The sequence below is a fragment of the Eucalyptus grandis genome, chromosome 1, assembly GCF_016545825.1.
Source record: "Eucalyptus grandis isolate ANBG69807.140 chromosome 1, ASM1654582v1, whole genome shotgun sequence".
In the NCBI taxonomy this organism is placed as follows: domain Eukaryota; kingdom Viridiplantae; phylum Streptophyta; class Magnoliopsida; order Myrtales; family Myrtaceae; genus Eucalyptus; species Eucalyptus grandis.
This window is the reverse complement of record NC_052612.1, coordinates 6,127,218-6,139,117: the sequence shown is the minus strand read 5'-3', so window position 1 is coordinate 6,139,117 and position 11,900 is coordinate 6,127,218. Positions and strand designations below refer to the sequence as shown.

Here is an 11,900-nt window from a genome sequence, read left to right as displayed (position 1 = left end):
CTATAAATCATCACTTCCTCCTCCCTTTCTTCTTCTTCTTTTCTTTTATTATTCGAATTATTTTTTTTAATTTTCTTTTTTTTTTTAATTCGAATTATTTTTAATTTCCTTTTTCTTTTCTATTTCTTTTCTTTTTTTCTTTTCTTTTTCTCCTTTTCTTTTCTTTTTTTTCCTTTTCTTTTCTTTGTTTCCCATGTTCTTCTTTCATGGCTATTCGTCAGCCATCGTTAGGCGAACCTCGAGCTCATCGATCTCGAGCTCGCGCTCGTCGATCTAGTGAGCCTCAAGCTCGACGCTCGTGCTCGCCAACTGGGAGCGGCAAGCCTCGTGCTCATCGGCAAGCTCGAGGCTTGCCGGTGGCCAATCGGGGGCCATCGCCATGGTCGGCGACCGACCAAGAAAGAAGGAGATGAAAAACAAAGAAAAAGAAAAGAAAAAGAAAAATGAAAAAATTTTATAATAGATTTTAAAAATTAACAATAATTCAAAATCAATTTTTAAAAAATATGAAAATTTCATTTAAAAATAAAATAAATGAAAAAAAGTATATGAAAGAAAAGATTTTCCTTACCGAACAGCGAAAAATATTTTTCACTTCATTTTCAGGTTTTATCTCGAATATCGAAAAATAATTATATTTTCCTGGAAAATGACTTCCTAAAAATATTTTTCAAAAACGCCACATTCTCCGCGAAACGAACGCAGTCTTAGTTTGAATAACCCAAGAGATAGGTTTAGTTTGAATAAGCTCACTTTGACCTAATTCCATGGATTAGGATTGTCACTTCAAACAAAACAAAAAAATGGTAGTAGTTGTAGTTAAGGCTAACCCCAAGTAAATGGATTAAGAATAGATATCATATCAAGTTAGCTTAGAATAAGCATTATGTTTATATAAATAGAATTTATATAGATTAGTTTAGGCTTAATTAGTTTTCTTTAGTTTAGGACAAGTATCTGAAATCAAGTTCCATGTGGAATCATTTTGGGGCTCCAAACAAGGCTATGTAATATTCTTTGCTCAACTTATATCAGGTTATTTTTCTGCACTTTATTCTTACTCATATTTTCTTACCATTTTGATGTGTTGTCTTGATTTTCGTATATTGTTTTTATGTTTTGATTCGTTTAACTTCATTTGTTGATTAAATCACACTTTAGGATTAAGATCAATCAAATAAAGTGCATTATCACTAGGTGGAAATGAACCTTAGGACTCACAACTTGGCAAAGATCACCCGACTCCCCTTAGTTGACAAACAATTGAGTTAAGGTATCAAAAGGGCACTACTATTAAAAAATAATGTAATCAAGTTCTTGATCTTAGATTTCTGATTATGTGGGAAGTGAAACGTCTTCCTACGTCCTAATTGGTTCCTAATTGACTTAAATAGACTAGCGGTGACTTTAATATAGGATAGAATCTCATTAATAGATCAAATCAAAAGAACTTCCCAACATCACACAGGAAAGGATTTGGGGAACTTGCATCAAACGAGGGTGAGCACCTCGAACATAAGGGTCGTCCATTCTCACTCGACATTACCTCTACACCTGCATAATCACCATATAAAATATTAAATAAAAATAAAAGTGGTCGAACGATCAAATTCCATGTAACTGTTTGGCTATATAGTTCAACTCCTCTTTCTTCTCTCATTTTCACCTTCATTTGTTTCTCCTTATTTATCCTCTCTTGTAAATTCTCAAAACTCTTAATTTCTATATGTGGTCTTTTTTATTTTTCAAATTCACAATGGGCGGAATTAGCAATAGTAGGGATGAGCAAATTGAACTGATTGAATCGGACCTCTCCGTCCGATTTTCAATTCTATAAAATTAAAATTGATGAATTTTGAACTGATTCTCGATTTCAGGTGGAATCGCGCGCCAAGAAGTTTGACACAAAGAAAAAAAAGAGATCATGGAAAGAAGAAGGTTTTCAAGCGACAAAGAGAAAAGCAGCTTTGGCACCTCGCTCTTGTTCTTGCACACGGCCGAAACTAGCGAAACGTCCGGCCGGTCGTAGCCTCCCGTCGCAGCCACCAACCTCCGCCAGGCACCACCGTGGCCCCAGTGATGTTGTTGCTCTCTGCCCAATGCCGCCCAATTCTGGTGAAGATCCCTGTTGACCGCACCGACAAGCTTCTTGGCATTCCCGCATTCCATTCCGACACGCCAGTCCAGCCGCTAGACGTCGGAACCGAAGCTTGTTCTTGCATTTCCTGCCACCGCGCTGCCGATCGCCCGAGATTAGCATTGAAAACCCAGCTCTGTCGTGTCCTTCCGACGTCGGCAAAGCCCAACAACAACAGCAAGCAGAATCGACGGAACGCTTTTCGACTCCACTAGTCTGGCCGCACTAATTCCGACGAGGCTTCTTGCTGACTTTGCAGCTCCCGGCATCATCCTCACAGCAGCCGTCATGCTAGGGGTGAGCATGGTCCGGGTTGGTCCAAGCCACCCCCTAACCCTATGACCAACCCGTACAGTATCGGTCCTCAATTTTTAGGACCAAGAACTGATCTTATTGAGCCTAGGACCAAGGACCGGACCGACCCAATAGGTTCGATCCGGTTCCAGGGTCAACCCGGGACCAATTGATTATTTTTTTTCGTCTTATTTTTATACTTCCTAAAAAGCAAACCTACAAATTCAAATTACACATCCATCAACAATGCGGCATTTAGCAAATTTAAGATGATACAATAATAGAAATTTCGTACTTGCTAACCGTTCATCGAGATATGGGACAAGATGGAAAGTTCTTGTAATCATCTATCTTTAATATTCATAACACCATATGCAAAAGTGTTTTCCTGCGTTTGATCACGTAGAGTCCACTCAACCAAAAAATGAGCTTCACCCCACTTGACTAGCATTTGATCATGTAGAGTCCATTCAACCAAAAAATGAGCTTCACACAACTTGACTAGCAAATCACCATAACAACTGTAGTACTACTCTACTCTTCAAAAACTTTTACCATTTGACACAAATTGAAAAGCCAAGTGCAGTTGAAATTCATTAGTAAAATACAATTAAACCATAAAAAGTTCAAAATACTTAATATAAACCATGAATATATAACTTCACATCTTGTAAATTCACTTGAATTTCTAAACACCTGAAAACAAAACGATACATAAATAATACTCAACAAAAGTTTTAAATTGAAATTATTATTAGTGCTATTGATAAAACATCTCGATATAATATAATATAACAGACATTTTACTTAGGTTTGAATATATAAAAGAATTATAAATAATATAATATAATATACATAGTGGGTCCAGGGTTGGTCCAGGGTTGGACCGACCCAAAACTCTTAGGACCAAGGACCAATCCGCACAGTGTTGGTCCTGGAATTTCAGGACCAAGGACCGACCCAGTCCCCTTGGGAACCGGACCAGAACTGACAGGGTTGGGCTAGTCCAAGGTCGGCCCAGGGTCGACCCTAGACCGCTGCTCACCCCTACGTCATGCTCCAGGTCGCCAGCCACCAATTCCATTACCCACTCCGATTCAGACCATCCCGGTTATAGGACCAAATGGTTCGATTCCTAGTTCAGAGAAATGGGAATTAGTCCCACCGGTCCAGTTCCCAATTTCTGGATGAGAACTGGACCGTCCAAAAACCAATCATCCCTAAGTGATAGCTCCCAACCTACTTCCTAGGTGGCTTGCCAATTTCGAAAAAATTTCGCAGGCGAGAGCCCAATGTTTGGAAAATGTTCAACTACAACTCAATGCACCAAAATAGACATCAACGATGCACTTGTTCAAACTGGCAAAGAAAAAGTGAGGAGAAGTAGGAAGGGGGTGAAACCGCACTATGGCATTTTAAGGACATAAGATGTCCCCCAATCAAAAATATAAGAGTTTAACAAAAGGGTAACTCCATAAAACCCAGAGGGACTCAAATTGCCACAGGTTCCAGCTCTCGTGCTTCCCGAGATAGCAATATAAAAAGTTTATTTCTCACCAAACAAAAAATCTTTTTTCTCCCTCATTTGTTCCCTCGAGCTTTAGCAAAGATAGTGGTTCAGTGTATAAGCACCCGAACTCCTATCTTATTCCCCATTTTGGTTAAAGGGTCGCTTCACAACAAATGGCGAAGTACTCAACCATCATTCGACATGATAACCAAGCAAATGAACATGACGAGTTAAATGATAACAGGTAAAATACAACAAATCTAACTGAGGATAGAAACTATATAAAGATAAGCTTACAGGATAGAATCAGACCTATATCAGTAAGATTAACAGCACCTAATCTGCCTTGAGTCCCACATTGGCTTAGCAAACCAACGATGAGTCACCTATAACCGCACTTGCCACCGTCTTTTTTCTGCTTTGTGATTTAGGTTGTGTCATGTTTGTATCATTGTGTTTCCATTTTATCTTTGTGTTGATATAATGCAGAAAATAAAGAGATCACCAGTACCTAATTGACAAATTGTAGGACAAAACTCACAGAACTCCCATTCTTAGTATCTTATTTTATTTTTTTCATGCATAGTTGATCTTACAACCAATGGCTCTCTCGAAAGTATCTAATCCAACAGTGGTGAGAATTATAATTTTAACATCAGTTACATGTGCATTTAAACATCCATAAAATCATTAATCAAGACCTAGTCAAAAGAATGAACCATACAAGACAAAGCAAAGTGAGGAGCAGAGGAGAAAGCAGATGCAGAAGAATGAGGATTGAACACCTTTAGAGGATACCCAGAGAAGGCTCCTGGAAATTGCTCTGCCATAATCTCCGTCGCTACAAGAAATGCCACAACCTACCAAAAACTAGAGAATAATTAGGACAAAATAAGAAAGTGCATAGACGTCTAAAACTGAACATGGATTGTGGGTTCTGTCAGCTATTTCCCCGTTTGTTGGGAAATTACTGCATATAAATTTGAATTTTCGACTGTTTAGTAAAGCCAATCCTTGTATCCTCCAGTAGTTCCCATTACAAATGGAACGCCAACATTGCAATACAGCTCAGCGTTACCTTCATAGTAGAAAGAATTTAATTGAACTTATCAAGCAAACAGTGACGTATTGCCTCATGCAGTATCCTGTTAAGGTTTGCAAATTTCAAAAAAATTACTGGATTTCCAAACAATCAGATGATCCTCCCACCCATATATTAATGGAACTTTGAAAAACGAGACCTCTCTTTCGACAAATGAATTTCTATCAATACTTTCTCTAAAGATGTGTTATTGTTCACTGCAACAAGCATATTCGGGTGTTCACAAAAGACCAACACCGCAACGCTTTCTCTATATGAAGATGCGTGCACCTTAATCTCTTTGCCACACACCTCTGTGGTTTTTCCAGCCTCTTTGGCACAGCCAAATGACATTGGGATAAGATTGAGTCCTGCAGAATCCGCTGCATTTATAACAGCCTTCCCCATTTTGCTTGAACAACTGTTCACCTGCAGTAACAACTGTTCTCAATAAAATTTAAAACATCTCAATGCATCTATCAACTAAGCCAAAAAAAAAAAAAAAAAAAAGGCCAGGAAAATATCGAAAAATTTATTGTGATGTTTCAGTAACTTATGATTTAAATTATTTATAATAAAGAAACAAACGCGCATACAAAGAGAGGTAGAGATGAGGAGCATAGCTTCCAAAGTCAATCACTAATCAAAGGATTTTGCCAAAAAAAAAAAAATCAATCTATACATGAGGATGTCTACGTAATTATTATATTGTTGTTTTTCTCTTTGGAATGTGAAAAAGAAAAATTACTAGAGGAATGAATTTTAAAAACAACGAGAAGGAAAAAAGGCATTAAGGAAAGAATTCAAATGCAAATAAAATTAAATAAATGGCAAGAAAAAGAAAATTCAAGTGCCCTAAAAATAGATAATTATTAGATTGTGCTGCCACAAAATTAGTCAAAAATTAATGTATAATCATATAACTTTATAGCTAATTAGGGAAATTAATAGAATACAGCAAACCTGAACTGACCCAATTAGCCTTGATGAGGAAAAATGAACGCACAAAGATATGTTATGAGGTTTATTGTAGGATATGTGTGTCAATGCATGTGTGAGCAAGTTGTCCCAAAGTAGACCTATCTAAAATCGGCAAAAGAGAGTATATGGTAAAATATCTTGTATTTACCACTAAAAGGTCAATGTGTATAATTTCTTGCATCCATATACTTTTTTTTTCTTCAACAAATATATTATTGTGGGATTTCCTTCCACCAAAATTCAAGAGGATAAATAATTATCTTAATATGAACCATTGACAACCATTTTATTTCCAGAAGTTTTTCCTATTCTTTGGCAAAATTTGGTAGGGTTGCATTGTTAATTAGTAAGCTATATCTCGTCAATAATTGAATTGCATCTTTTTGTGTCTAAGTTGAAATCTGGAATGATCACTAAAAAATGACATCTTATGTCGCTGATGTAACAATATTGGCTTCATATACTTAAAAATAACGGACAAATTCAAATTGAGAGAATATAAAATAACTGTTAACGGTTGCCAACGAGAAAAATATATAAATAAGTAGATGAAAATTAAGTAATTCTAACGGTATGTACAGTCAGTTAGTACCTAAGTTAAAAGATTCATCAATTGACCTTTTTAAGAAATCAAATTAACGAACTTAGATATATCACTTACCAATATGATAACAAGTACATATTTTAACTTGCAAATCTCATAGTAGATTCCGGACCTTAATACCGTCTGAATCGGATAAGAAAATTGTTACTGTTTACAAGGAATGATATTAAAAGGTCTCGCTCTCTTTTGGTGGATTACTTTGAGAATCTATGAAAAAAATTAAGATTAACCAAGATCAAACCATTCTAAATATTGTGGGAGAGGGAGAATAGTAGACCAAGAAAAGAATTAATTCAATAAAATGAGACTATTTCAAGAATGAAATACAAATACAAATGTAAGATGACAATTCGAATTAGGATTTCTTAGCAACTAAAAAGAGATGTCAAATTGAGAAAGCTCTCCAATATGGTAAATTTGAATTTACTCAATCAGGCATGAGGAAGGATAATATAAATAGAGATAAGTTATGCACTACCAACTTGTCTTCTTAAGTTTGTCTTCATTTTGGTATCATCTCATCTTTTCATCTTAGTCTATGCAAATTACATCAAAATTCTCTTGAACTCTCACATCAGTCTAGATCTTCCAGGTTATTTTCACGTGCTTCCCCGATCTATTTTTTCCCTTTCATATCCTTCTTTCTTCTTAGCATATGGTATGATATAGGTAGTTTTTCAACTCGTGCACTATGGTTTTTTTTTTCCTCTTTATTTCAAATGTGAAAAAGAATTTGAAAAGTATGTATACTACATCCTTTGTTCAGATCTCGGATGTTTTTGATAGATGAAGCATATTTCTTCAAGTGATTTTTTTATTATTTTTTTAATCTATATTTTCATTAGGGTATCGATGTCTATATGCTTTCTCTTTTTTTGTGTCAAAGTCTTTCTTTTTGCATTTTGCAAATTTTGCTTATAATGATAGAGAGATTGTATGAGAAGTATCAATTTCAAGGTAAATAATTGCATTATAAAGACTAACAACATAATCTAATAGATTGTCGTATCTTACAGGGTGTAGGATATTTTACTAGCAAAAAAATTATTTGGATGTTATAAACCCATTCATTATATTTGATTGTCGAGACAGTCATACGCGTAGATTCAAATTCTAAAATTTATTTCACGTGATCAATTCAATGATCAATCGGTGACCTTAGTTTGTTTTCTGGGGAATCTATGATTATTTGCTCACCTTTTTATCTAAATAAATAATTTTTTACATGTACTTATCATTTTTTTTTTTTTTGATGAATGGTCATTTCTTGCAGGCTAATTTCCATCAAGGTTTACTTTTGGCTGGTGCTTCTCAAATCAAGTACGTATATTCTCTTCCTCTTCTTTTTTTTCCATTCCCTATGGTATTGAATTTGTTTAAAAGCCTTAATAAATGGTTAGGACTATATGTGCTTCTATGCTTGTAAAGTTCATTCTACCAATTTCGTTTGATTATTATTAAGGTTCGTTCTAGCAATTTTGCTTTGGGTGGGCAACCTTGGGCGAGGCCAAATGACTCTTGCTTAGATCTGGGGTGAGGGTCACGCCCTCGCCCAGATTTGGGCTAGTAGGCCCTTATCGAGAGCCACCAAGGCATCGCTTGGGGCCGGTGAGGGTGACCTTCGCTAGCCCTTCCCAACGATTTTAGCGGCAGCCACCGGCAAGGGCTTGGCCAAGCCGTGGGTGAATTTGTGTTTTTTTTTTAATATTAACTTTTTTCTTTTTATTTTTAATCTAATTTTGTATGTATTTATAATTTTTTTAACGCTTTTTTCTGATGTGGCACTTAGTAGGCACCACGTCATTGCCACGTGTATTAAGAAAGTAATAAAATAAGGCATGTAAGCATTTTCCATTAGTTAAAGTGGACGAAATTAATAAAATGACTTGTTTAAACCAATTTGACAAGATTTTGTTGCACTTTTTACAACTTTCAAGATTTAATTGCACTTTCATGACTAGTTTTAAAACTTTTAGCAAACTTGTCCCTAATATTTATTCTGCAATTTCTTCAAAACCTCAATGGCTTTATTGTCTATGAGTCTTGTCAAAATTGTCCTTAGTGACCAATTAGAATATTATCGCTTTATTACGATATAATGTCAACTACAATAATATCTCTGCAGGCTATTATAAATATGATAATTAGGTTGGTTTGAAAATTTTTAAATCTCGTTTCCTAAATTTTCGATTTCAATCTCACTATGTGTAAGTCAATTACTTGTCTTACTCATTCTCCTATGATAAATCAACTAAAAGAATGTGTAGGCATTGAAAGAAAATTTATATCATTTGAAATCTTTTTTTCTGGTTTTATGTCTACCGAGAGGGCAATTGCATTCCGACTTAGTCCCTCCAATACTTCGAGTAGGAATTCCTCCCTCAACAGAAACAAACTTTTTCGATGTATATACTACTAATTTGGATATAATACATACACCCCCTCTAGTAAATTGATTTATGTTCATATATAGTTTTAATACAAATGCTAAATGGTCATTACACGGTCAATCATACATAGTTTAGCATTTTTTTGTCTAAGTAAAATTTTCCAAACGAAGGAATTCTACGCACTTAGTGGATTGATTCACCATTTGACAACAAATGTATGCTTTCGTATCAATAACATCATTAATGTAAGCATAAAGAAATAATATGAAATCCGTTCATTTGCTAGAAAATATTTTATATTTTTCCCTGAGGTAATCTCATCCTTTTTTCTCATGATTTAGTACATAATATGTTAATATTTCGTCAATAAAACATATTAGGTTCATATTTTTAGAGTTATTCTGGCATAATGAACAGCGTATACCCATGCACATATATATACGAATACTTTTATTATAATTCTCTGACAAAAGAATTTTATATTTACAGGCCTCTACAATGGAAAATGAAAATAACCTCACAGTTGGCCAGACCGCAAATGAACAATCTGAATCAAATGGCCATGTTACAACGGAGAATTCGATAGGGCGACATGGCCAGGGAAGATTATCTATAAATAGTCAATTTACTTCTGCGACATCTAGATTGCCGGGATGGGCGAGTAGAGGGGTGAGGCGAGCTAGACCTCATCCCGAGATATCATCTCCATCACCGTGGGCTGCCATCCAATTGAGAACACACGAGTATTCACGTTTCATTCTAGGAACGACGACATCTTATTTATAGTACTAGATTTGAAAACTCAACAAATTTTCGCATAATTCTTAATTTGGTTCCTAAATTAAGTATGATAATCCAATTGGAAATTTCGTCAATGTAATTCCTTGAAAAGAGCATTTGAGATTGAGGGTTTTAAATTGAGACCGATTTTTACTACCAATTATGTGATGCATTTCCACATATATCATGCTCTTGATGCCAAATGACAATCGCATTGTATTAAACTTGTGATTCTCATTTCTATATTAGACATGAACTTTTAATTTACACGCCATATCAAGATAATATGTAACTAAGTATACCTTTTTAAATACTTTTTAAAATATATGACACTCTGTGTCATGTAGAAAAAGGAATGTCTTATGCAATGTTGATGGATTTTATTTTATTTTTTGACAATGATTAACCACAAGCTAGTAATGTCATAATTGTCATTACCTCTTATTTTGTCTCCTCGGAGATTTGTACTGGCTTGCATGTATTTTAAATTTCCATCTAAATGATAATCTAGATACTTTCATGAACGATGAAAATATTTTTCATTCATTTATATTTATAAACAATACATGCAATCGTTTTGAAGAAAATGTTTCCTAAATTATAACTTTCTGCAAACGGTATATACATAATATCTTTTATAGTACTATGAACTATAAAAAGTTCAACTAAACAGAGATTGCTGCTTGTGTATGACTTCAAACATTTGCAGTGGCGTCATGAGTTTTGTAGTGGACATAGAAGTTTTCGAGTGATAATATTTGTTACCCTAAATCTTGAATTTTGTCGTGGACGTGATTTTCGAATTTTATCTCTCATACTAACCAAAGTTGAAATGTCTCAATTAGTGAAGTTGTTGTAATTCATTTTCGTGGGTATATATATGCTCAAGCCCCTTCACTACATTTATGTGCGTTATTGTGTATTTTGCATTCATTCAACTAAAAGCCAATCTAGAGGTGCATTGATGTCGAATTGATGTAGAGGGACATCTATTTTTGACTTTGGTTAGCACTTGAGCAAGCAATATTTTCGATACTTGAGAAATAATTTACTTAAGGAGAGGTGACTATGAAATACTTAGGTTTTCTTCATATGCTTTTGATTAAGAATTGGTCCACCTCAACAAACAGGGTGGAGATGCTTCCATAGGATTGAGTGAGGAAGCCATCTCTACACATCTCAGGTCGCAGCAATATCAACCCCAAACCTCTACTTCGGAAGAATACAATGTTGAAGCCGAATCCTGTTGTATTTGTCTAGTAAGAGCCACTTCATTTACTCAATAAACTATTAAGATAGAATTGAGGAACAATATTGTTGTCCAAAAGTAATTGTCCTAGCTAAATTTAAACTATGAGTATGCATATATGTTACTAAATCGTACCTTTTATTTTGCTGGACTATTTGCAGGATGACTTCATTGTTGAAGATAAACTTGGACAGTTGGACTGTGGGCATCGCTTTCACTATGGTTGCATTGAGAAATGGCTCATGAGGAGGAACTTTTGTCCACTTTGTAAAAGGAAAGCAATAAAATTATGAATAATGCATATTTCGTCTTTGAAGTGGTTCATGTAATGGTTTATGCGGAGATTGATTGAGTTTCAACTAAATTTGATATATTTAACATTGTTGAATATGTAATTTCTTTGCGTCTAACTTTAAGGAACTAAATAGAAGGCAACATGATAGCATGCGCCAATAATAGTGATGTAATATTAGCGCCAATAATAATTAACTAAAATAACAAATAAATTGGTCTTGAAGAAAACTATGAAACCTAAGTAGTGAAACACTCCCATGTTTGTTTTGACAATGAGAAGATATAAACTTTGTTGATAATTAATGACAATATGATGTTAACTAGAATAAAAGCCAACCGATTTCTGAGTTACAAACACCATCCGTCAAGATATTTTAGATATGAACGTGATAAAAACCTTTTATATATGGTGGGAGATTAAATTTATATAAGCAAAATGAATATTAGAATAAGTAGGATATCTTGATAATGAAATGGGGATATATATGGTGATTAGATTAAGATGTATCAGTTATATGGGCAGTAGATACTCTCTCTCACTTAAACACACAAACACACAAATTACATTAATAACATCGAA

At 34.7% G+C, this 11,900-nt stretch overlaps 1 protein-coding gene across 1 annotated transcript; it reads right to left on the bottom strand.

The window, feature by feature from the left end:
* Window positions 1–4,642: 4,642 nt before the first annotated feature.
* LOC104451886 (4-hydroxy-tetrahydrodipicolinate reductase 1, chloroplastic-like) lies at window positions 4,643–5,430 on the bottom strand. The gene is made up of 2 exons (XM_039316138.1): window positions 5,215–5,430; window positions 4,643–4,801 (listed from the first exon to the last, which is right to left on the bottom strand). The coding sequence occupies exons 1-2, from the start codon at window positions 5,428–5,430 to the stop codon at window positions 4,643–4,645; spliced, it is 375 nt and encodes a 124-aa protein (XP_039172072.1).
* Between the last annotated feature and the right edge of the window lie 6,470 nt (window positions 5,431–11,900).